A 25,932-nucleotide genomic window follows, 5' to 3' on the forward strand; every position below is an offset into this window, starting at 1 on the left:
CAGACCACTGATTGTACACACCAAAACATAACTTCTCATGATAAAACTCTGATTTCTTTTCATATTTTGTGAAAGATCCTAAAACGTTATTGAGAAAACAGAATTTTCTTATCAGAAAGAACAGAGAGCTAAAGGAAGATATGAAGGGGAATAGTAATGGTCGGGTCATAAAATATATCCCTGGTGCTGTTTGAAAGACGTTTTAAATATTGTAATACTAATAATATGGGTGGCGGGGTGGAGGTATGCCTCTACCAAAGGAGAAGTAGGCTGCTCCTTTGCTCCTTTTCTCTGCTAGCCTGCAGGTCACCCTTGGGCAAGGTGTAGCACCTGCTCCTACCCTGATTAGGGTCACATGAAGCCAGGTGGGCAGGTGGTGGATGGTCGTATGAGCAGCTGTTGCATGTCACAAGTCCTGGTTATGTGACCACTGACACAAAGTAGTCTCTGAGGAGTATTGATAATGTCTGGTGTCACGCATCTTGTAAAGACACTGCCTGGATGAAGGCAAGTGGCAAATGCCTTCTGCATAAAAATTTCCCAAGAACAATCATGGTCATAGAACATGATTACCCATGCAATACGACATGGCACATAATGACGATAATAATGAATAATATCAACCTTCTCTGGCAACTCATCGTCAATAGAAACCATCTATGTGTACAAAACCTACCCGTCAATAATTAACTATATCCCTTTCATATTAAACCGGTGCCCTCTAGCTTTAGACCTCCATCCTGGGAACAGGAAGTTCGACTATCTATCCCTGCTGATAACACTCCTATTTTTTAAAATTTATTGGATCAATCCTCAGCCTCCTACATTCCAGTGAGATTAAACACAGTCCATCTAATCTCTCCTTAAAACTATATCCCTTCATTCCAGTGAGATTAAACATAGTCCATCTAATCTCTCCTTAAAACTATATCCTTACGTTCCACTGAGACTAAACACAGTCCATCTATATCTCTACATTCCAGGTAAAATCTCTTCTACAATTTGTTGTTCTTATCCTTCCCTTATTATGGCATTCAGAAGCACATTCAACACTCCAAGTGCTGTCTAACAATCTTAGGTGCACCTTCAATGTGACATCCAACTCTTTGGCTCAATGCTTCAGTTTATGAAATTAAGTATACCAAAGGCCTTTTTCTCAAATCTATCAATGTACTGTACGTTGCCACTTTCAGGGAGCTAAGAAACTGCTCCCTAAAATCTCTCTATACATCAACAGTCCTAGGTGTTTGATGGTAAGACTGGTAAAGTGATTATTGGTAGTTTGCAATACAAAGCATGAAGCAAAACATTCATTTCAGGAATCAGAGTTAGACCACATGGAAACAGACCCTTTGACCTAACTCATCCAGGCCCATCAAGCTGTCTGCATGAGCTGGTTCATTTGTCTGTGTTTGGTCTACATCCCTCTAACTATGGTCTGACTATGACTATGACTATGGCTACACCTTTTCCTCTCCATGTGTCTGTCTAAAGGACCTTCAAATTTTGTAACTTTATCTATCTCCACCACTTCCACTGGTAGCTTGTTTCATGTACCCACCATCCTTCATTTGAAAAAGTTTTTCCCCCATGTTCTTTCTAAGTCTTCCCCTTTTATGTTAATCCAAAGCCCTTTCGTACTAGATTGTGACTATTCACCTTACATATGCTGCTCATGTTTTAAAATAGCTCTGTACTTCAAACCAGGCCAGAACTTAATTGGTAGGGTATTGGGGAGTGTTGTAGAAGAGACTTGGGAGTGCAGATACTTAGTTCCTTGAGAGTGGTGACAGATGTAGACAAGGTGGTGAAGGAGGAGCCTGGCACATTTGACTTTATTGGTCAGGATTCGGACACTGCATTACAGCTGTACAAGAAGTTGATTAGGATATATTTGAAGAATAGCGTACAGTTATGGTAATCCTGCTGCAGGAAATTATGTCATCAAATTGGAAAGGACAAAAAGCAGGTTTATGAAGCTATTAATGTGGCTTGTGGTTTGATCTTATTTGGAGAAACTAGATTCATGTGTTTTTTTTAATTAAAACCCTCGAGCAATGAAAGCTGATGGATATCCTTATAGGCATGGTAGTGGAGCAGTTAGAACATCACTTTACAACATTAGCCAGTGAACAATGACCAGGGTTCAACACATAAGTCCTGTCTTGGTTTAACTGACCAAACTCCAACACTTTACACATCTGAGTTAAATTCCATCTGCAATTTTTTTGGTTGACTTTCCCAGTTTGTAGATCCTATTGTGACCTTGAATATCCTTCAATGCTAATCTTGGTGTCATCTGCAAACTTACTAACCATTCTGATCCTCATCATTAAAATAGATGACACAGCACAGGTCCTTGCTTCGAATATAACCATGGACCTCCAAAATGAAAAACAGTCCTCCACTACCACCAAGTCAATTTTGTATACAGCTCATCCTGGATCCCCTGTCAGCCAACCTACCATGCTGGACCTTGTCAAAGTGTCTGGAATTAATATTTTTCTGAGCTACATACTTGGAATGTATCCCTAGGAAATGTTATTCTGATATTTTTCATCCCACAAGGATACTTGTCTAAATAATGACCACATGACAGATTTCTAGCGAGAAGAAGAATGAGAGTGAAAAATGTTTCTTAACCAAAGTAGAACCTGGGCTATGTCCACACTACACCGGATAATTTTGAAAATGAAGCTTTTTCTCTTCATTTTGTCCCTCCGTCCACACTGAAATGGCATTTTCATCCCCTGAAAACGGAGCTTTTCTAAAACACTCTCCAGAGTGTGTAAAGTTGAAAACGATTGTTTGGCGTTGCTGTGATGATGGGGTAAACAGAGATATCTGAAAATGCTGTCATGACAACACCACAACAATGCTTTTTCTGCTTCTGCTTGGTACTGTGCAAGCACTGCTGGATAGCTGTTATGACGCACAGTCGGTGTGAACGGTGTGAGAGTTAAATTGTAAAGTGAGCTTTTTTGACTAGATCCCCTAAATTGATTTGATTGAGTCTCTTTTTAAAAATTAAAGTCAGAAATACTGTGCAGGTCTGGCAGCAGAAGATTACAATCTCTTGTTGATCTCGGGCAGAGGACGGCTTCATGCGTGTGTTATTTACTTTATTGTCTACGTTAATGGTTTGTTTGGAATTAAACATCTCGACGTTCTCCACTGCTCTGCTGACTTTGTAGTTGTTTGTAACTCACAGAAACAGCTCGACTTCATTGTCTGTCTAAATGAAGAAGTCCGGTCTGATTTTTCCAGTGGAGGTTTTCCTTGAAGACATTGTTGAAAACTTTCTTTCGCTGTTGTTGGTACTCTAGTTTTTGACCAATGGAAATAGCACAATGCCACCACGGAAACGTAAGTATTATTATACCGTTTCCTCTTCACTTGTTTCCTGTAGATGTGTCTGCGCATGCCCAGTAGGAGTAGATTCGCCCAAATATCCATTTTAGTGTGGACAGAGATATTTTGAAAAACGCGTACCCTGTCGTTTTTACTCGAAACTGGCATTTTCAAAATTATCCGGTCTAGTGTGGACATCATTTTAAAGTGAGAAGTAAACAGGTCACCAAGATAAGGAAAAACAAAAGCAAAAGCTAAGCTAGTTACAAACCATGTTCTAATCAGATTAAAGAGAAAAATGCCACTGTGTGCATTTGAATTTGACGGACAATAATTTTATCTTGTGAAGGGCAATCTTAAATTTTCACTCCATTTTAAAAATCTCTGTTCAAGTCCTGTTCTAGTGTTATGTTGGGGATGGAAAACAGAAGATAGGCAACTCTGAATGTTCCAACATGCACAAGTCAGGTAGAATCTAGAAATATATTTGTCTCCAGTTTTTAGAGGACTGAGTCTATCAGCATTAACCACTTACCTTGAACGCTGATGAGTGTCAGTGGCTCTGCATTCGGAACCATGTCATGTGGGGCATCGATGGCAACATCAAATGTTTGAGTTTTGCCTAAGTTGAAGGAAGAATATATTTATTTATTCATAATATATTCTTAGTATACTGCTATATCATCCAAAACTCACATTATCATTGACTCCAAATCTTATAACTTCCAGCATAACTACACTTGGACGTATCTTCATCACCAGGAATGCAGGAACTCAAGATTACTTTTCTCAAGGACAATAAAGAATAAGCAATAAATACTGATTGCCAATGATGCCTATGATCTGTAATTTAACAAAAATCTAATTGTTACTTTTCCAGACAGTGACGAATTTACAGAGCTCTTTATGGACTGATTATCGAGAGTATTTTAAGAGGCAGTAGGTAAAGTTTTGAAAGATTGAGGAATCAGGAATTGTGGGAAGTGACACAGAAGAGGAGATGAAGTTGGGGCAGAGCAACCATGAACTGTGAGACAGGTTTGATGGACTGACTAGCCAGCTCCTCCTATTTTCCTGCACTGTTACTTATTTTTCTGCCAACTATTTGAATGTTTTTATATCTTCTTAAATCACTTTTGTCATCTTTTAGAGTGACCAATCTTCCTGCAGTTTACAGTATTGTAGTTTAGTACTTTAGTTTATCGCAAGTGTTCACAAGATAAGCCAAAGAAGGTAAACTGAAGTGACACACATAAAATAGAAAGGAATAAAGAGCTGACGTTTCAGGCCAAGATCCTTTATCAGGACTGACTTGATGAAGGTTCTCAGCCTGAAATGTTGACTCTTCATTCCTTTTCACAGATGTTGCCTGACCTGCTGACTTTATCCAGCATTTTGTAAATGTTACTCTGGAATACCAGCATCTGCAGAACCTCTTTGTTTAAGGAAAACTAAAGTTGGTAGGTTTGATTTTCCCCTCTTTGTGCTATAAATCAGAAATCCCTGTAAGTAACACGCACAACACGCTGGAGGAACTCAGCAGGACTTATTTCATAATTTCCTGGCATAATTTACATATTACTATTTAACTATTTATGGTTCTATTACTATTTATTATTTATGGTGCAATTGTAACGAAAACCAATTTCCCCCGGGATTAATAAAGTATGACTATAACTATGACTATGACTATGACTATTACTAAGCATGTAAAATCTTTCTTTGACCAAAGTAGAACTATTGGAGGTATAATAAAAGCAGACTGAGAGAACCTATCCCTAAATAAAGGCTGTTCAGTCTGTTCCATTTTCTTACTTGGTAAAGGACCATCAGAGAGATGTTCAGTAATGTTCCCATTTCTAATGAACCCCAAAACTAGTCACTTGTAAATCCTGTGGAAGTCGTGACAAGGCAGGGTAGTTTATAGATAGTGTGCAGTCATCCCAAGCAAAAAAGGTCTTTTAAGAAAGGCCTTTCAAAAGCATAGTGCCCTTTTGCACAGTACAGGGCCAAAGCCATTTGGAATACGGATTCAAGATAAGAATGCAAACAAAGGATTCTAGGATTACACTTAAGGTCAGTTACTTTACTAAATCTGAGTGTTACTGGCCTTTAACATGGAGATTCTGTTGGTTATTAATACCTGTATTATCACAGTGTGATTTGTGATTGATTATGCAAATAAGGTATTTGAACACCTACAAGATTCACATTTAGTCAGTATCTGTATCCAACCAGTCAATTTTTAATGAAAATTCTGTATAAAGTCAATTTCTGTATAAAAATATCATTTATTTGTTCGAGCTTTAGAATAGTAAGGGTGACAGAACCCATGCTGTTCTCCTTGTGCACAGGTAAATAAAATATGATAGAGAATGAGTGCAGGCTTTCAGAGTTCAGTTAATCAGTGACAACAATCCCACAGAGAATATAGCAGAAATATTTCTCAGTCCAACCATGCTAAAAATGCACAAGAAATACTCTGGATAAATGATGGTACAGGGGCTCAGAGCCATTCTAATGAACTCATTTTATTCACCATCTCCACGGCCAAAACTGAAATTTAATTGAATGCAAAATTTAATTGAATTGCACCCAGGACTCTGAGCTAAAAAGACACTGCATCCTCTTCCTTGGAGAACCAGCAAACTTTTCACATTGATGAATATCACATTGCTGTAATGTCTAAAATGAGGAATTCTTCAATATAATGCATCAATAGTCTAAGTTTTCCTTGTCCACACAACACACTGACTGATATAATCTAATTCCTGTTGTTGTTTGGAATAAATAACACATCGTTCCCACAGAGAAAGACTTGGAGTCCGTCCACATGCTGCATGCATGAAGAGAGTCAGGAGACTAAAGAAATTTAGCATATTCCCTTTCAACCTCACCAATTTTTATTGATGCACCACAGAAAGCATCCACTACACTACTGTGTCTCCGCACTAATCTTCAAGCAATCCAAAACTGACTGAAAAGCATATTGTGTTGCCCTAAGATTTGAGGAATCTATATGTAATTACATATAACAATATTACATAATATATAAAAGTGAATATAGCAGCATAAAAATAGTTTAATGACAGATGGTTGATAGTAGAAGATCTATTTTCAATCCGGTAATCTCAAGCAACTAATAATTAAATTCTTCTAATAGATGTTCATTAGATTGGGATCAGCAAGTAGTCCTAAAGAAAAAGATTTGTAGAACTGACTGAGGATTGTAAGACAAGGTTCTAGAACTACCTCCCAGGATGGATGCAGTGTCCACTGGCTGGAAAGAGGCATAAGCCAGCTGCCACTTCTTTGCCTATTCTCTTAATCTATCTTAAGTCTTTTGGTAGCATCTCTGCTTCATCCAAACTAACTGCCCCCTCCACCTACTTTCGTATCATCTGCAAACTTTGCACAAAGCCATCAATTCTGTCATCCAAGTCATTGATATATAACATTAAAAAAAGCAATCCCAACACAGACCCCTGTGGAGCATCACTAGTCACCAGCAGCCAACCCGAAAAGGCTGCCCTTATTAACTGCTTTATCCATGCTAGTATGCATCCTGTAATACTATGGACTCTTGCCTTGTTAAGCAGCCTCATGTATGGCACCTTGTCAAAGGCCTTCTAAAAATACTGGTACACAAGATCCACCGACTGTATCCTGCTTGTTGTTTCTTCAAAGAACTACAATGGATTTGTGAGGCAATTTTTTTCCTTTAGGAAACAGCACTGACTACGGCCTTCTTTTTCATTTGAAGTTGCCTAGCTGGGTAATGAAATGCCTGCAAGCTAACAAGCTAGCTCGGCGAGCCACTCAACAACGATGACTACAGCCTATTTTATCATGCACCTCTAAGTACCCTGAAACCACATCCTTAACAATCGACTCCAACATCTTCCCAACTACTGAGGTCAGACTAACTGGCCTATCATTTCCTTTCATCTGCCTCTCTCCCTTCTTAAAGAGTGATGACATTTGCAATTTTCCACTCCTTGGAACCATGCCAGAGTCAACTTATTCTTGAAAGATCATTGCTAATCTCTTCATCCACCTCTTTCAGAACCCTGGGGTATATACCATCTAGTCCAGGCGACTTATCTATCTTCAGACCTTTCAGTTTTCAAAGAACCTTCTCCCTAGCATTGGCAACTTCACACACTTCTGCCCCCAACACTCTGGAATCTCTGGCACCCAGTGAAGACTGATGCAAGATACTTATTCAGTTGGTCTGCCATTTCCTTGTCCCCCATTACTACCAATATCTCCTCTCATTTCTCTTTAGACTATGTATTTGAAGAAACTTTTGGTATCCTCTTTAATATTATTGGCTAGCTTACCTTCATATTCTATCTTTTCCTTTATGATATTTTTAGTTGCCTTCTGCTGGTTTTTAAATGTTTCTCAATCTTCTAACTTCCCACTAATTTTTGCTCTATTATATGACCTCTCTTTGGCTTGCTCTGCATCTTAAATCCTGATTCCTTTGTCTTTTCCTCATTTGCACCAAATAGTACCAACATAAGAATCAACTTCATTTCTCTCTCCACAGTTACGACTGAAGATTTGTTCCAGTTACAGTTGCTCTTTCTATCTGTTCTGACTAAATTATTGGTCATTTGCCCTAACATTATTTTTATCTCCAGTATAAAATTTGGTTTGAAACAAAATTGAGGGACAATTTAAATAGAGTATGTTGTTACTGACAACTGCATATCTTGAGGGGTTTCAACATAGTGGACACTTACCTTTGGGTTCCAAATAATGATTATATGCCGGGAGTTCAATCTTTACTCCTTCTGGCTACAGAAAGAAAGAATACAGTAAATATGTAAAAGTTTGGTTTCTTTTAGGTGTTCATTTACTGTAAGAGTTATTTACTCTGCACTCTATGCAACTTTCCATGTAATACACCTCAGTTTATATGTGTGAGAGCTCAGAGTTGACTGATAATAGATTTCAGAATCCCCTTCAAACCGATTCAACACTAGTGTATAAGACACTGGAAGGAGCCACACAGGTCCATCATCTTCTGCAGGTTCCATATCATCAGACTTTGAAATATTTCACCATTCCTTCATCATCACAGGCTAGAAATACTGTTTATTCATTAACAGTGAATTTAACAAAATACTTAGCAACTGCTGGATTATCCTTCTGCCCACTCCCCAATTATGTTCCCAGGAATACAATCAAATGTTCAAGTTTGTTCAAATGTTTGCACCTTTCAAATTCAGATTCTGAGCAATCCAAAGCTCTGCATCAGCAGTTCAATACTATTTCAGACATCTGACCTGATGTGAAACAAATCTTTCATAATCACTTATGTTGCTGGATGTTAGAAGTTTAATTATTTTGAACTTACCACTACTAGGAGAGGCTTTTTTACTCCGTCAGTCACAAAGACATTCATAACTGAGGCCTTGACTTCAATCATTATTTCTCCCTGAGTCAATGGAACTATAACGTAAGGCACCACAGTGGATGATTGCTCAGGAATAGTGGTTTTAATAGAATATCGTCTTGTTGGTTTTGCATTGCTGCACAGATTCTCATTGTATGGAAACTCAACACGAACCTGGAATTTTAAAAGTACCAAAAATGTAATAGCAGAAAATGTAAAAAAATACTCCTCTCAGTGCTATAATGACATCACTATGTAGTGAAAAGCTTTTACTCGATATAGCATTAAAGGAAGTTAGCATGTGTCCTTGGTAAGAGATTCCTTTGCAATTAATTTGAAGAAAGCAGGACAGTTCTGCGACCAATATGTTTGCTTCAAACAACATCATGAAAGCAATTTATCCACCCATTACCACATTGCAGTCTGTGGGATCTTGCTGTGTGTGCATTTGCTTCGTGCTTTCCACATTTCAATCATGAGTAGGTTTAGATATACAGCACAGTAACAGACCCACATGACCAAAAACCCTACTAACCCATATGTCTTTCGAATGTGGACAGAAATCAGAGTACCTGGAGTAAATCCACAGTCACAGGGAGAATGTAGAAACTCCTTACAAACAGGGGTGGATTTGAATCCAGATTGCTAGCACCGTAATAGCATTTTGCTAGCCACTACACTACTGTGTCTCTGCACTAATCTTCAAGCAATCCAAAACTGACTGAAAAGCATATTGTGTTGCCCTAAGATTTGAAGAATCCATATGTATTTACATATAGCCATATTACATAATACTTAAAAGTGAATATAGCAGCATAAAAATAGTTTAATGACAGATGGTTGATAGTAGAAGATCTATTTTCAATCCGGTAATCTCAAGCAACTAATGATTAAATTCTTCTAATAGATGTTCATTAGTCTGGGATCAGCAAGTAGTCTTAAAGGAAAAGATTTGTAGAACTGGCTGAGGATTGTAAGACAAGGTTCTAGAGCTACATCCCAGGATGGATGCGGTGTGCACTGGCTGGAAAGAGGCATAAGCCTGGGATCAGAGATCCACTATTTTAGCATTGTAGAAAGAAATTGTTTCTCTCAAAGACTTGTTTAGATTAGCATTTTTGGGGGCTATTTTTTTTTCTTCCTTTTCATGCTATTTCTGTTTTTTTTGTATATTATATTTGTATTTTATATGATTTTGGGAGGTTTAATACCTGTGTGCCAACTGAGTTTATATTTATATATGTTAATTATTAACAATGTAATCCCAATAACATTGTATTAATACTATGTTATGTTTAACATTTTGATATTAATAAAAAGATTGAAAAAGAAAGAAAAGAAAGAAAAAGACTTGTGAATCTTTGGAATTGGCTACCGTGAGTTGCATGGCAGAGTTGATTCCAAGCTGAATTGACAGATTTTCAGAATACAATGGGATCAAAGCACATAGGGAACTGACAACGGTGACGCGGTGGCACAATCTGTAGAGCTGCTTCCTCACACTGCCAGAGACCTCGGACCAATTTCAACATGGTTACTTTCTGTGCAGAGCTTGCACATTCTCCCTGTGATTTCAAGGCTTTTCCCTGGGACTCAGGATTCCTCCCACATCACAGACACACTGGCTGGTAGATTAATTGGCCACAGAAATTGCCCTTATCATGTAGGTGTGTCGTAGAATCCGGGAGGATTTGATGAAAATGTGGAGAGAAACGAAATGGGATTAACGAATGATTAGCACAAGCAGGTAGTTAATTACCAACACAGACACTGTGAGACAAAGACCTGTTTCCCAGACAGGCTCAATGACTGCATGGTCTATCCCTATTTTATTAAGATGAGATGGACTTCGACTTTAACTTTTTGGCCTGAAATTTGTATAATAGCATAGAATCAAGTGCAGCATGCAGAGTGAACCTCATACTCAGTACTCGTGTTAGAAGCCAATAAAATATTCTCACATTCCTGTTGTCTCTCAACTCTGTTAATGAGCATGCAATGTTTTGCTCAGCTTTACAAAAATATTTGAATCTATACAGCAGTTTTAAGTTACAGAACACCTATGGGAAAATAGCAAGCAGGGATTCCGTAAGATAGGTAACTACCCGTTAGTTGGCGGGTCCTTGAACTGAAGATATCTAATTCACAGCAGCGTTTGCATCCAGGAATAGCACACAGAACTACAGAATCCAAGGTCCCAAGTACCGAATGGCTTCTGCGCCCATGTTCTTCACTGTTTGGTCAACATCTGGAGACTTGAGTCCAGTGACAACAGAATCCATGGTGCAGAACCTGAGGTCTTCACCAGGGATCCAACAACCAACTAGTTACCCGCAAAATACACAATGATTACTTTAATGAACAAATACAGCATATCCCAGAACCAATTACAGGCATTATATTACTTTTTAGATGTGATCACTACTGCAATTTCAAAAAAGTTGGCAAATAATTTACATTTAGCAAGCTGCTGCAAAGAATGCAAGAAATCACCAGATCATCTGTTTTCGGAATAGTGTTCAGGGTGGGTGCAACGTTTGATGCACACATACCTCTAGATTTCTATTTCCTGAATTGTCTTTATAATGTTGTGCTCTATTTTATATTTTTGTTCCTCATACATTCAAATGAAATTGTGTCACTAATGTTAATCTGAAGGGTCTGTAGTTACAAGTACTCTTGCACCATTTCTTGAACATGGATATAACATTTGCTATTTTCCATTTCCCTGCTTCCTCCCAAATCAATGACTATTTAGAACAGCATGCTTCCAGCTTTCTGCAAGCCTACTTCTTTGTGAAACATAGGATGTAATTCAATGAGACATAGTAAGCTTTTCTTCTAAATATAACTAGACCTTCTATCACATTTCAACCTTCATATACCTTATTTCTGCTCTCTTCAACTGTCAATATATTAGCATTATTTTTCTCGACAAATATTCACATATTAATTGTCACAATTTTATCCACCAAACATACACCACTCCCAATAAGGTCCATTCCAATCTCTTATTGTGTGGCGCGTGGCCAAGTGGTTAAGGCATTGGACTAGCGATCTGAAGGTCATGAGTTCGAGTCCCAGCTGAGGCAACGTGTTGGGTCCTTGAGCAAGGCACTGAACCACACACTGTTCCAGTCCAGCCAACTGAAAATGGGTACCGGCGAAATTCTGGGGATTAACCTCGCGATAGACTGGCGTCCTATTGGGGGGGCGGGGGGGGGGGAAGTCTCGTACTCTCAGTCATTTCACACCACAGAAACCAGCATAAGGACCAGCCTGATGAGCCTATAAGGCTCGGGACTAACTTTAACCTTGATGATCTCTTATTGCCTGCGCATGACTTGTATGCCAGTAGAATAATGCTGAATTACCTATTCCCAATGTCTCTTTGCTTGTCACGATTCCTTCTTCATTTAATGCATTTAGAACTCGAATGTGTATGAAATACATCAAGCACCCTCTGTTATTTAATGATAATCTCCTTCTCCCTTACTCTCAAATAGGTACCATCCACGTACCTATTCAAACTTCTCTTAAACGTTGAAATCAAGTTCACTGCACTGGCAACATGCTCCACATTTTCACAACCATCTGAGTGACACTTCCCGTCATGTTCCCCTTAAATTTTTGACCTTTTATGCTTAACCCATGACCTCTAGTTTTAGTCCCACACAACCTCTGGAGAAAGCCTGCTTGCATTTACCCTATTTTACCACTCAATTTTTTTTATATTTCTATAATATCATATTTATGTACATTGACTTTTGTCTAATATCTGTCTCACCATTTCATTTAAAAGCATTTCTATATCCTCTTGATGTATCACTGTCCTCGTCAACCGTTTCAACATTCCCCTGACCTGCTTCCTATTCTCTATCCTTCATCTCTGTTTAACATCTCCTGTCCTGCTGTAGCCATTTTGTCCACTGGCCTGCATTCTCAGAGATTCCAATTTACATTTGTTTGTTCAGATCCTTTCATGCCCTTCAGACTATCATCTGTCCTTTTCACACCTTACAGCTTCAAAAATGCATATCACTGAGGCTTGCTTTCTTGTACATCTATTGTTTCCTCCACCCCACCAATGGTGAACACAAGACAACATGATCTTGTCAGTTTGTATGACCTTCCAGAAAATTTAAATCTTTTACCCCTTCACATTCAATCTCTGATCCCTCTCCTGCAACTTCTCTTCATCCTGTTACACTTCTGACCTTGGACCATTGTTATAAATGCAACACTATTCACTTAAATTATTCCACACCCCATTACACAACTCCATTACATTCATCGTAGGATTTCCAATGATCTCCATGTGACCAAAGTCTTTAGGATATCGAATATCATTGCCAAACTTACTTGAATTTCTGAAGTATGATAATTGTAAAGGACTGCTCGAACTTCCACTTGTTCATTGCGAACAGCTGAGTATGGAAGTCGAAGGTCGATGAAAAAGTCTTTCATTACCGTCAGTTCATAGGGTTGTGCAATGCATACTCCTGCAACAAGAAGTTTTAATATTCAGAATAGGCACCGCACTTACAATATCTGTTGTTATATTTCATAGTGAAACCAAATTACTTCCAAAACAGAGAATAAACTTAATTTCCTTCATGTTAACCTCATATTTTGAAGGAATAACTTCTGCATTCCCATCAACTGATACAGATTTAAATTGACTGCTCTGCCATAATATAATACAAATCATCTCTGATTTGAGGTAGAAGCATTAAAAGATTGTAGGAGTGTTATATTACACAAAGGACCTTCCATTTTGTGTGTTTTTACTTTGAATTAGAGAAGTTTGCTGAGGTTCAGTAACAATGGTCAAAGGCATGGGCTAATAAATATTCAGACCTTATCCAGTTCTGGTCAATATTATGTGTCTATTCAAGTGGTAAACTGCACCTGGAATAAATAGTATCCGTTTTAATGATAATGTACAGTTACCCTGAGGAAGAACTATTTCAGATGATGTACCAGTAATAATTTTCAAAAGACTTACAGCAGCAAGTTCAGTTTACACCTTGAAAATTAGAATATTCCAGATTTCAATACAGACCTCCTCTGGTTGTCAATGATATTCCACGACGATGCACCAATGTCCTAGCTAGGCAGCTGTTACCTAGAAACCGTTCCTGCTTCTTTGTTTGCCTCTCTCTCTGGCATCTATCTTAAACAATAGATAACCCTTGTGTTCTTTTAGTAGCACATAAACCTTCCTTGACAGTCACTTGTCTTTCCTGCATCTTTTTTTCTGGTGATTGTGACCGACTGAAGAAGTAGCATAACACTGATAACGTGTAAAAAAGCACCCATATAATTTCAATGTGATGTTGGAATGTTCCACCAAAAGAGGTGTACAAGATGATAGAATGGATAGCAGGTGCCTTTTCACCACGGCAACAGTGATAATGCAAGAGGGCATTCTTTTAAGATGATTGAAGAAAGTATCGGAGGGATGCCAGAGTTAGGTATTACGCGAAGAATGATAAGTACGTGGAAAATACAACTGGTGGTACTGGCAGATCCATTAAAGCAATTTAGATAGGTACATGAATGAACAAAAATGGAGGGCTATATGGGAGGAAAGAGATAAATTGATTTTTGAGTAGGTTAAAAGATTGATGTAACATCTTGGACTGAAGGGCCTGTACTGTGCTCTACTGTTTCATGTTCAATAGGAACACCATTGCAATTAACACTGCTTTAATATATATACAGTATACTTTGACACAGTCTGTTGTCCTAACAGAAAGAAACGGATGGACTTACCAGCAAGGAACTATTTTCTTCTTTTGTAGAATCTCATTGATAGATTGCAAGTGTGAGAAAATCCTGATTAAAAATGGCCCAGACCCCAGCACAATTATTCAACCATTCCCTTTTTCCTGATCCATTATGCCCGCTACTTCACCTCTCCTGTATTCACCACATTCTATTGTTGTCCCCTTTCCACTTACTGTGCATTTTAACATCTATTGCATCTCTAACCTTTCCCTGTTCTCTGTTGATAGATGCTGCCTGGCCAGTTATGCATTAGCAGTAAATTACATCTCTATTCTAGATTTCAGACTCACAAATAGAACCTGCATCTTTTATATCCTACACTCTCCAATGGCCATAAGACCAGAAGACCAGAAGATATAGGAGCAGAAGTAGGCCATTCGGCCCAGCGACTCTGCTCTGCGATTCAATCACGGACTGATCCAATTCTTCCAGTCATCCCCACTCACCTGCTTTCGCCCCATACGCTTTGATGCCCTGGATAATCAAGAACTTATCTATCTCTGCCTTAAATACACCCAATGACTTGGACTCCATAGCCGCTCATGGCAACAGATTCCACAGATTTAATACCGCATCTCAGTTCTAAAAGAACATCCTTCAATCCTGAAGTAGTGCCCTCTTTTCCTAGAGTCCCCTACCATGGGAAATAACTTTGCCATATCTAATCTGTTCAGGCTTTTTAACATTCGGAATGTTTCTATGAGATCCCCCCCCATTCTCCTGAACTCCAGGGACTACAGCCCAAGAGTTGCCAGACGTTCATCATACAGTAACTCTTTCATTCCTGGAATCATTCTCGTGAATCTTCTCTGAACCCCCTCCAAGGTCAGTATATTCTTTCTAAAATAAGGAACCCAAAACTGCACACAATACTTCAAGTGTGGTCTCACGAGTGCCTCATAGAGTCTCAATATCATATCCCTGCTCTTATATTCTATACCTCTAGGAATAAATGCCAGCATTGCATTCGTTTTCTTCACAACTGACTCAACCTGGAGGTTAACCTTTAGGGTATCTTGCACAAGGACTTCCAAGTCCCTTTGCATCTCTGCATTTTGAATTCTCTCCCCATCTAAATAATATTTTGTCTGTTTATTTCTTCCACCAAAGTGCTTGACCATTCACTTTCCAACATTGTGTTTCATTTGCCACTTCTTTGCCCATTCCCCTAGACTATCTAAGTCTTTCTGCAGGCTCTCTGTTTCCTCAACACTACTCACTCTTCCACCTATCTTTGTATCATCAGCAAGTTTAGCCAATAATCCATTAAAACCGTAATCCAAATCATTGACATACATTGTTAAAAGCAATGGTCCCAACACTGTTGGACTCCACTGGTAGACTCCACTGGTAACCGGCAGCAATCAGTCAAAATATTCCCACTCTCTGTAATTCCCAATTTATTCTCAGTCTCTGGTTTCTGCCGACCAGCCAATGCTCCACCACTGCTACTAACTTCCCTGTAATTCCATGGGCTCTTATCTTGCTAAGCAGCCTCATGTACGGCACCTTGTCAAAAGCCTTCTGAAAATCCAAGGGCACCATGTGTACTGCATCTCCTTTCTCTACCCTGCTTGTAATTTCCTCAAAGAATTGTAGTAGGTTTGTCAGGCAGGATTTTCCTTTCAGGAAACCATGATGGCTTTGGCCTAACTTGTCATGTGCCCTCAGGTACTCCATAATCTCATCCCTAACAATCGATTCCAACAACTTCCCAACCACTGATGTCATGCTAACAGGCCTATAGTTTCCTTTCTGCTGCCTCCCACCCTTCTTAAATAGCAGAGTAACATTTGCAATTTTCCAGTTATCTGGTACAATGCCAGAATCTATCGATTCTTGAAAGATCATTGTTAATACCTCCTCAATCTCTCCAGCTATTCCAGCATTCCATCAGCCCCAGGAGATATATCCACCCTCAGACCATTAAGCTTCCTGAGCACCTTCTCAGACATAATTTTCACTTCTCTGACACTCTTGAATGTCCGGTATACTGCAGACATCTTCCACTGTGAAGACGGATGCAAAATACGCATTCAGTTCCTCTGCCATCGCTGCACCTCTCATTACAGTATCTCCAGCATCATTTTGTATTGGTCCTATATCTACCCTCAACTCTCTTTTACCCTTTATGCCCGCTTTGAAAGAAAGAACGCTACTATATCTGTGAAGATCCCTGCTGCACCTGATGACCCTGTGATCTCCATCCAGAGGCTGATGTTAGACTGTGTTTAAAGAGAGTAAACTCTCGTACGGCAGGAGGTCCTGATGGAGTACCAGGTGAGGCTCTGAAAACCTGTGCCAACTAACTAGTGGGAGTATTCAAGGACATTTTCAACCTCTCACTGCTGTGGGCGGAAGTTACCACTTGCTTCAAAAAGGCAACAATCATACCAGTGCCTAAGAAGAATAATGTGGGCTGCCTTAATGACTGTCGCCCAGTAGCACTCACATTGACAGTGATGAAATGCTTTGAGAGGTTGGTTATGACTAGACTGAACTCCTGCCTTAGCAAGGACCTGGGCCCATTGCAATTTGCCTATTCCCACAATAGGTCAATGGCCGACGCAATCTTAATGGCACTCCACACGTTTTTAGACCACTTAGACAACACAAACACCTAGGTCAGGATGCTGTTCATTGACTATAGCTCAGCATTTAATACCATCATTTCCACAATCCTGATCAGGAAGTTGCAGAACCTGGGCCACCACATCTGTGCGGATTGGTAATAAAATATCCTCCTCACTGACGATCAACACTGGCACATCTCAGGGGTGTGTGCATAGCCCACTGCTCTACTCTCTGTATATACATAACTGTGTGGCTAGGCATAGCTCAAATACCATCTATAAATTTGCTGATGATACAACCATTGTTGATAGAATTTCAGGTGGTGACAAGAGGGAATACAAGAGTGAGACATGCCAACTAGTGGAATGGTGCCACAGTAACAACCCGGCACTCAATGTCAGTACGATGAAAGAGCTGATTGTGGACTTCAGGAAGGGTAAGACGAAGAAGCACATACTAATCCTCATAGAGGGATCAGAAATGGAGAGAGTGAGCAGCTTCAACTTCCTCGGTGTCAAGATCTCTGAGGATCTAACCTGGTCCCAACATATCGATGTAGTTATAAAGAAGGCAAGACAGCGGCTATACTTTATGAGGAGTTTGAAGAGATTTGGCATATCAACAAATAGAAAAACTTCTATAGATGTACCGTGGGGAGCATTCTGACAGGCTGCATCACTGTCTGGTATGGAGGGGCTACTGCACAGGACTGAAAGAAGCTGCAGAAGGTTGTAAATCTAGTCAGCTCCATCTTTGGCACCAGCCTACAAAGTACCCAGGACATCTTTAGGGAGCGGTGTCTCAGAAAGGCAGCGTCCATTATTAAGGACTTCCAGCACCCAGGGCATGCCCTTTTCTCACTGTTACCATCAGGTCGGAGATACAGAAGCCTGAAGGCACACACTCAGTGGTTCAGGAACAGCTTCTTCCCTTCTGCCATCCGATTCCTAAATGGACATTGAACCTTTGGACACTACCTCACTTTTTTTAATATACAGTATTTCTGTTTTTGCATATTTTTTAAAGCTATTCAATATACATAATTGATTTATTTGTTTGTTTATTATGTTTTATTTTATTAATTATTTTTTTTCTCTCTCTCTGTCTGCTAGATTACGTATTGCATTGAACTGCTGCTGCTAGGTTAACAAATTTCACGTCACATGCCGGTGATAGTAAACCTGATTCTGAATCTGACTTTGATATACTTAAAAAAGCTTTTAGTATCTTCTTTGATATTAGTCACCAGTTTCCCCTCTTAATTCATCTTTTCCTTCCGAATAACCTTTTCAGTTTCCTTCGGCAAGTTTCTAAAAGCTCCCCAATCCTTTATCTTCTCTCTAGCTTTGGCTTCCTTCTTGTCAGCCACGGTAGTGTCCTTCTTCCCTTTGAAAATTTCTTCTTATTTGGAATATATCTGTCTTGCTAATATTTTTAGTCAATTATGAGCACATAATGACACTCCAGTCAAAGCGAACAGTGGAGGCAACTTTCTTCTGTGTTTGGTGCTTTGTTTGTCCCACATCTCCACTCTCACAACTTCCACATATGAAAAGAAATAAAATATAATCTTGAATCAAAGCCTGGCCTATTGGTGCCCTTTAAAACATTATGTAGTTATTGATTTCAACATTCTTATAATGCAGAAGAACCTTGCCTTTTGTTGGAGACACACTGACAGCTTGTATTTCCCAAGTAGTGATGGAGTCTTTAAGGTATTGAATAATCTCCGATGATGCAAGGCTGTTTTAGTAAAAGAAAATGTACATTAAACTCATTTTGTCATATACACCACAAATATGTTACTTTTGTAATTTGTTGCTTTTTGTGATAAACAGCACATATTTGTTGTTGAAATTTTAGAGGCAAACTTACTAAGTTGAAACTTTGGACACATTACACAAATAGTTTTATTTCGTAGTACTCCACTGCCTGTGATTGTTATCTCTTTAGGCATAGAACACATGAATAAGTGATCCAGGCATTAATCAGTATTTCCAGGATTCATTCACTATCTGTTCTTGGCAAGTTATGAGGACAGTGTATCTTTAGACACCAGGCAGGCTTTGAATTTTCATATGTTGCTGTAACAGCCACTAACTTTAGTAAACTGTTGACCAGCTCTAACATTGACTGAGGGAATGATTAACACCAATGAGTCTACAGACATGACACAAACTATACGGAGACCTGGCTGGGATTACTTCATTACTGGATCAGATTTTAACATAGAACAGTAAAGCAAAGGAACAGGCCACTTGGGCCACAATGTTGCGCTGACCCAGCTAAAAAGCAAATCAAAAACACCTAAATACTAATCCCTCCAACCTGTACTAGGTTGATATCCCTCTATCTCCCTTACATCCATGTGCCTATCCAAACGTCTCTGAAAAGCCTCTAATGTATTTGCCTCTATCACCACATCAGGCAGCACATTTCAGGAAGCATGAGTAAAACAAGTTACCCCTCACATACCCCTTGAATCTTCACCCTCTCACCTTCAGTGCATGCCCTCTGGTAGACATTTCAACCCTGGGAAACAAATACTCCCTGTCTACTCTATCAATGCCTCGCAATCTTTTAAAACCCGATCAGATCTCCCATCAGCTTACAGTGCTACAGAGAAAACAGCCCAAGTTTATTCAACCTTTCATGATTCTGAAGTGGGAGGTGATCAGCCAGATGTCATGGTACACATCGGTACCAATGACGTAGGAAGAAAGAGTGAGGAGGTCCAGAAGAGTGAGTATAGAGCTTGGTAGGAAATTGAAAAGCAGGACCTCGAGGGTGGTAATCTCAGGATTGCTACCTGTGCCACATGCCAGTGAGGGTAAGAATAGGATGTTCTGGCAGATGAACACATGGCTGAGTAACTGGTGTAGGGGGTAGGGTTTCAGATTTCAGAATCATTGGGACCTCTTCTGGGGCAGGTGGGACCTGTACAAGAGAGATGGGTTACACCTGAACTACAAGGGGACCAATATCCTTGCAGGAAGGTTTGTTAGTGCTTTTAGGGAGAGTTTAAACTAGATTTTCAAGGGGATAGGAACCAGGGTGCCAGAGCAGATAGTGGAGCAGGGGTGAAAATAAATTATGTTAAAAGTTCATGCAAAGTCACAAATAGAAGGGTTGTGTGTGGTGGTAATAATCTTTTGAGGTGTGTCTATTTCAATGCTAGGAGTATTGTGGGAAAGGCTGACGAGCTGAGGGCGTGGATTGACACATGGAATTACGACATTATAGCCATTAGTGAAACTTGGCTGCAGGAGGGGCAGCTTAATGTTCCAGGGTTCTGATGTTTCAGATGTCTTAGAGGCAGAGGAAAGAAGGGTGTGGGGGGGTGGCATTGCTAGTCAGGGCAAATGTTACAGCAGTGCTCAGGCAGGACAGATTAGAGAGCTTGTCTACCAAGGCCATATGGGTGGAGCTGAGAAACAGGAAAGATATGACCACATTAATGGGGTTGTATTGTAGACCACCCAATAGTCAGCAAGAATTGGAGGAGTAAATCTGCAGAGAGATAGCAGACAACTGCAGGAAACATAAAGTTGTGATAATAGGGGATTTTAATATAGAGGTACCAACTAGAGAGGATGCAATATTAGATCTCCTATTAGGAAACAAGTTAGGACAGGTGACGGAAGTGTGTGTAAGGGAACACTTTGGTTCCAGTGATCATAACACCATTAGTTTCAACTTAATCATGGATAAAGATAGATCTGGTCCTCGGGTTGAGGTTCTAAACTGGAAAAAGGCCAAATTTGAAGAAATGAGAAAAGATCTAAAAAGCGTGGATTGGAACAGGTTGTTCTTCGGCAAGGATGTGATTGGTAAGTGGGAGGGCTTCAAAGGAGAAATTTTGAGAGTGCAGAGTTTGTATGTTCCTGTCAGGATTAAAGGTAAGGTGAATAAGAATAAGGAACCTTGTTTCTCAAGGGATATTGGAACTTTGATAAAGAAGAAGAGAGAGAGAGATGTCTGACATGTATAGGAAACAGGGAGCAAATAAGGTGATTGAGTGCAAGAAAATACTTAAGAAAGAAATCAGGAGGGCTAAAAGAAGACGTGAGTTGCTTTGGCAGTCAAGGTGAAGGATGATCCAAAGAGCTTCTACAGGTATATTAAGAGCAAAAGGACAGTAAGGGATAAAACTGGTCCTCTTGAAGATCGGAGTGGTTGGCTATGTATGGATCTTAAATGGGTTTTTTGCGTCTGTATTTACTAAGGAAATTGGCATGGAGTCAATGGAAATAAGGCAAACAAGTAGTAGGGTCATGGAACCTATACAGATTGAGGAGGAGGAGGAGGTGCTTGCTATCTTGAGGCAAATCAGAGTAGATAAATTCCCAGAACATGACAGGGTATTCCCTCGGACCTTGAGGGAGACTAGTGTTGAAATTGCAGGGGCCCTGGCAGATATATTTAAAATGTCGGTATCTACGGGTGAGGTGCCGGAGGATTGGAGGATAGCTCATGTTGTTCCATTACTTAAAAAAGGCTCTAAAAGTAATCTGGGAAATTGTAGGCCAGTAAGTTTGATGTCGGTAGTAGGTAAGTTATTGGAAGGAGTACTAAGAGATTGGATCTACAAGTATTTGGATAGACAGGGACTTATTAGGGAGAGTTAACATGGCTTTGTGCGTGGTAGGTCATGTTTAACCAATCTATTAAGAGTTTTTCGAGGTGGTTACCAGGAAAGTAGATGAAGGGAAGGCAGTGGATGTTGTCTACATGGACTTCAGTAAGGCCTTTGACAAGGTCCCGCATGGGAGTTTAGTTAGGAAAATTCAGTCACTAGGTATACATGGAGAGGTAGTAAAATGGATTAGACATTGGCTCAATGGAAGAAGCCAGAGAGTGGTAGTGGAGGATTGCTTTTCTGAGTGGAGGCCTGTGACTAGTGGTGTGCCACAGGGATCAGTGCTGGGTCCATTGTTATTTGTCATCTATATCAATGATCTGGATGATAATGTGGTGAATTGGATTAGCAAATTTGCTGATGATACAAAGATTGGAGGTGTAGTGGCCAGTGAGGAAGGTTTTCAAAGCTTGCAGAGCGATTTGGACCAGCTGGAAAAATGGGTTGAAAAATGGCGGATGGAGTTTAATACAGAGAAGTGTGAGGTATTGCACTTTGGAAGGACAAACCAAGGTAGAACATATAAGATAAATGGTAAGGCACTGAGGAGTGCAGTAGAACAGAGGGATCTGGGAATACAGATACAAAATTCCCTAAAAGTGGCGTCACAGGTAGATAGGGTCGTAAAGAGAGCTTTTGGAACATTGGCCTTTATAAATCAAAGTATTGATTATAAGAGTTGGAATGTTATGGTGAGGTTGTATAAGGCATTGGTGAGGCCGAATTTGGAGCATTGTGTACAGTTTTGGTCACCAAATTACTGGAAGGATATTAATAAGATTGAAAGAGTGCTGAGAAGGTTTACAAGGATGTTGCCGGGACTTGAGAAACTGAGTTACAGAGAAAGGTTGAATAGGTGAGGACTTTATTCCCTGGAGCGTAGAAAAATGAAGGGAGATTTGATAGGGGTATATAAAATTATGATGGGTATAGGTAGAATGAATGCAAGCAGGCTTTTTCCACTGAGGCTAGGGGAGAAAAAAACCAGAGGACATGGGTTAAGGGTGAAGGGGGAAAAGTTTAAAGGGAACATTAGTGGGGGGCTTCTTCACACAGAGAGTGGTGGGAGTGTGGAATGAGCTGCCAGATGAAGTGGCAAATGCGGGCTCACTTTTAACATTTAAGAAAAACTTGGACAGGTACATGGATGAGAGGTGTATGGAGAGGTATGGTCCATGTGCAGGTCAGTGGGACTAGGCAGAAAAATGGTTTGGCACAGACAAGAAGGGCCAAAAGGCCTGTTTCTGTGCTGTAGTGTTCTATGGTTCTATGATAGTGCATGCCTTTTAAACCAAGCAGCATCTGGGTAAACCACTTCGGCACCCTCTCCAAAGCCTCAAAATCCTTCCTATAGTGGGGCAACCAGAAATATATGTAATACTCCAGATGTAACCTAACCAGAGTTTCATAAAGTTGCAACATAACCTCTTGACTTCTGAACTCAATGCCTTGACTAATAAAAGAAAGCATTTCATAACCCTGCTTAACCACCTTACTGACCCGTGTAGCCACTTTCAAGGAGTGATGAATTTGGATCCCGAGATCTCTCTGCTGAACATCAATATTTTTTGAGGATGTGACTAAACATATTGATGAAGGAAGAGCATTAGTTGTAGTGCGCATGGATTTCAGCAAGGCATTTGATAAGGTACTCCATGCAAGGCTTATTGAGAAAGTAAGGAGGCATGGGATCCAAGGGGACATTGCTTTGTGAATCCAGAACTGGCTTGCCCGCAGAACGCAAAGAGTGGTTGTAGACACATCATATTCTGCATGGAGGTCGGTGACCAGTGGAGTGCCTCAGAGATCTGTTCTGGTTCGCTTGCTCCTCGTGATTTTTATAAATGACATGGATGAGGAAGTGGAGGGATGCGTTAGTAAGTTTGTTGATGACACATAAGTTGGAGGTGTTGTGGGTAGTGTGGAGGGCTGGCAGAGTTACAGTGGGACATTGATAGGATGCAAAACTGGACTGAGAAGTGGCAGCTGGAGTTTGACCCAGATAAGTGTGAAGTGGTTCATTTTGGTAGGTCAAATATGATGAAAGAATGGCATCCGTTAGCCTTGTGAGACCATGGATCCGCGCCTGGAAAGTCTTGCTTCAGTCTCTCCAGGGTGCAGGTCTGGGCAAGATTGTATGGAAGATCGTCAGTTGCCCAAGCAGCGAGTCTCCCCCTTCCATGCCACCGATGTTGTCCAAGGGAAGGGCAAGGGCCGATACAGCTTGGCACCAGTGATGTCGCAGGAGTTGCCAGAGCAAGGTCGAAAGCAACGTCGGACTGCCTTAGGGACTTCAGGTCTGGATTTGTCCTCAGGGTTTACTCCTGAAGCCTTTCCCATAAGTGGGTATGGCCGCAAGGCAGTGGAGGTTTGAAATCAGAGTTTTCCCTCTCTTAGATGGACTGCCTTCTCAGGCTGATGAGCGCCATCTACCCAAAGCACTGGTTTTAAGGTGCCAGGACCTGCCTTTGCCCCTTCTCCTGTCAGTGGATGTCAAATATGATGGCAGAATATAGTATTAATGGTCAGACTTTTGGCAGTGTGAAGAATCAGAGGGATTTGGGGTCCGAGTCCATAGGATGCTCAAAGCAGCTGTGCAGGTTGCCTCTGTGGTTAAGAAGGCATACGGTGTATTGGCCTTCATTAATCATGGAATTGAATTTAGGAGCTGAAAAGTAATGTTGCAGCTATATAGGACCCTGGTCAGACCCCACTTGGATTACTGTGCTCAGTTCTGGTCGCCTCACTACAGGAAGGATGTGGAAACCATAGAAAGGATGCAGAGGAGATTTACAAGGATGTTGCCTGGATTGGGGAGCATGCCTTATGAAAACAGGTTGAGTGAACTTGGCCTTTTCTCCTTGGAGTGACGGAGGATGAGAGGTGATCTGATAGGGGTGCATAAGATGATGAGAGATATTGATCGTGTGGATAGTCAGAGGCTTTTTCCCAGGGCTGAAATGGTTGCCATAAGAGGACACAGGTTTAAGATGCTGGGGAATGGGTACAGAGGAGATGTCAGGGGTAAGTTTTTTACTCAGAGAGTGGTGAGTGTGTGGAATGGGCTGCCGGCAACAGTGGTGGAGATGGATACAATAGGGTCTTTTAAGAGACTTTTGGATAGGTACATGGAGCTTAGAAAAATAGAGGGCTATGGGTAAGCCTAGTAATCTCTAAGGTAGGGACATGTTCGGCACAACTTTGTGGGCCAAAGGGCCTGTATTGCACTGTAGGTTTCTCTATGTTTCTATGTTTCTATTACGTATTTTGTCCTTAACATTGTACTATCTCTGTATTTGCCCTACTAAGGTGCAACACCTCATATTTATCTGGCTTAAAGGGTTATACTCCATCTGCCCATATCTGCAACTGATCTATATTGCGCTATATTCTTTGCCAATCTTCTACTCTTTTCATAACTCCACCAATCTAGATATTATACACAAACGTAATAACCCACCTATCTACATTTATATACATCAGAAACAGCAGTGGTTCCCACATAGATTCCTGCGGAACACTACTAAATACAGACCTCCAGCTTGAACATCCTTCAACTACTACCCTGTCCTCTATGTGCAAGCCAGTTCTCAACCCAGTCAATTTGCCATGGGCCCCGCGGAGCTTAGTATTCTGGATTGGCCTCCCATGATGGACTTTGTTAAATGCCTTACTCAAACTCTCTCATCACCTTGTCAAAAAATTTTGATAATTTTTTTGTATTACAGTGCTGGTTTGAGTCGCTGACCTTGGAGAGGCCGTTATGTCCCAATGCTCTCGGAGTGATATCAAAATTCTGGGATTTATGGATTGGACTGCACTTCATTTTGGCCTCTTCCAGTTCTAAGTTTTTTTTTCGTGTTCTCACCTATTATTTCTTGTTGCTGATTGGTGGGCTGGGGTTTGTGGTTTGATGATCTTGCAGTTGTTTCTCCATGTGAGTGATCTGTTAGCTTTTGTGTGAGGTATGGGTTGGAGGGTTTGGGGTCTGTGAGTTTCTGTATCATTTTCTTTTCATGCGGTGGGAGGGACTGTTGTCTTTCTTTTAAGTACTTCAATGTTTTCTGTATTTTATGGCTATCTGGAGAAGACAAATCAATTGTATTCTGAATACATACTTCGATAATAAAATTAACCTTTGAACCTTTGTTACTCCCTCTACACTGTT

General features: G+C 40.3%; 1 protein-coding gene across 1 annotated transcript in view; it reads right to left on the minus strand.

Annotated features, from left to right (window-relative positions):
• LOC140191280 (complement C3-like) overlaps nucleotides 1-25,932 on the minus strand; it is a 215,486-nt gene that overhangs the window by 64,675 nt on the left and 124,879 nt on the right. Inside the window, exons 19-23 of the mRNA XM_072248549.1 lie at nucleotides 18,783-18,868; nucleotides 13,121-13,260; nucleotides 8,720-8,932; nucleotides 8,103-8,157; nucleotides 3,887-3,973 (exon numbers count right to left, since the gene is read on the minus strand). Of these exons, the coding sequence (XP_072104650.1) occupies nucleotides 3,887-3,973; nucleotides 8,103-8,157; nucleotides 8,720-8,932; nucleotides 13,121-13,260; nucleotides 18,783-18,868 (581 nt within the window). The remainder of the gene's footprint in view (nucleotides 1-3,886; nucleotides 3,974-8,102; nucleotides 8,158-8,719; nucleotides 8,933-13,120; nucleotides 13,261-18,782; nucleotides 18,869-25,932) is intronic.

Source organism: Mobula birostris, chromosome 32 (assembly GCF_030028105.1).
Source record: "Mobula birostris isolate sMobBir1 chromosome 32, sMobBir1.hap1, whole genome shotgun sequence".
Taxonomy (NCBI): Eukaryota; Metazoa; Chordata; class Chondrichthyes; order Myliobatiformes; family Myliobatidae; genus Mobula; species Mobula birostris.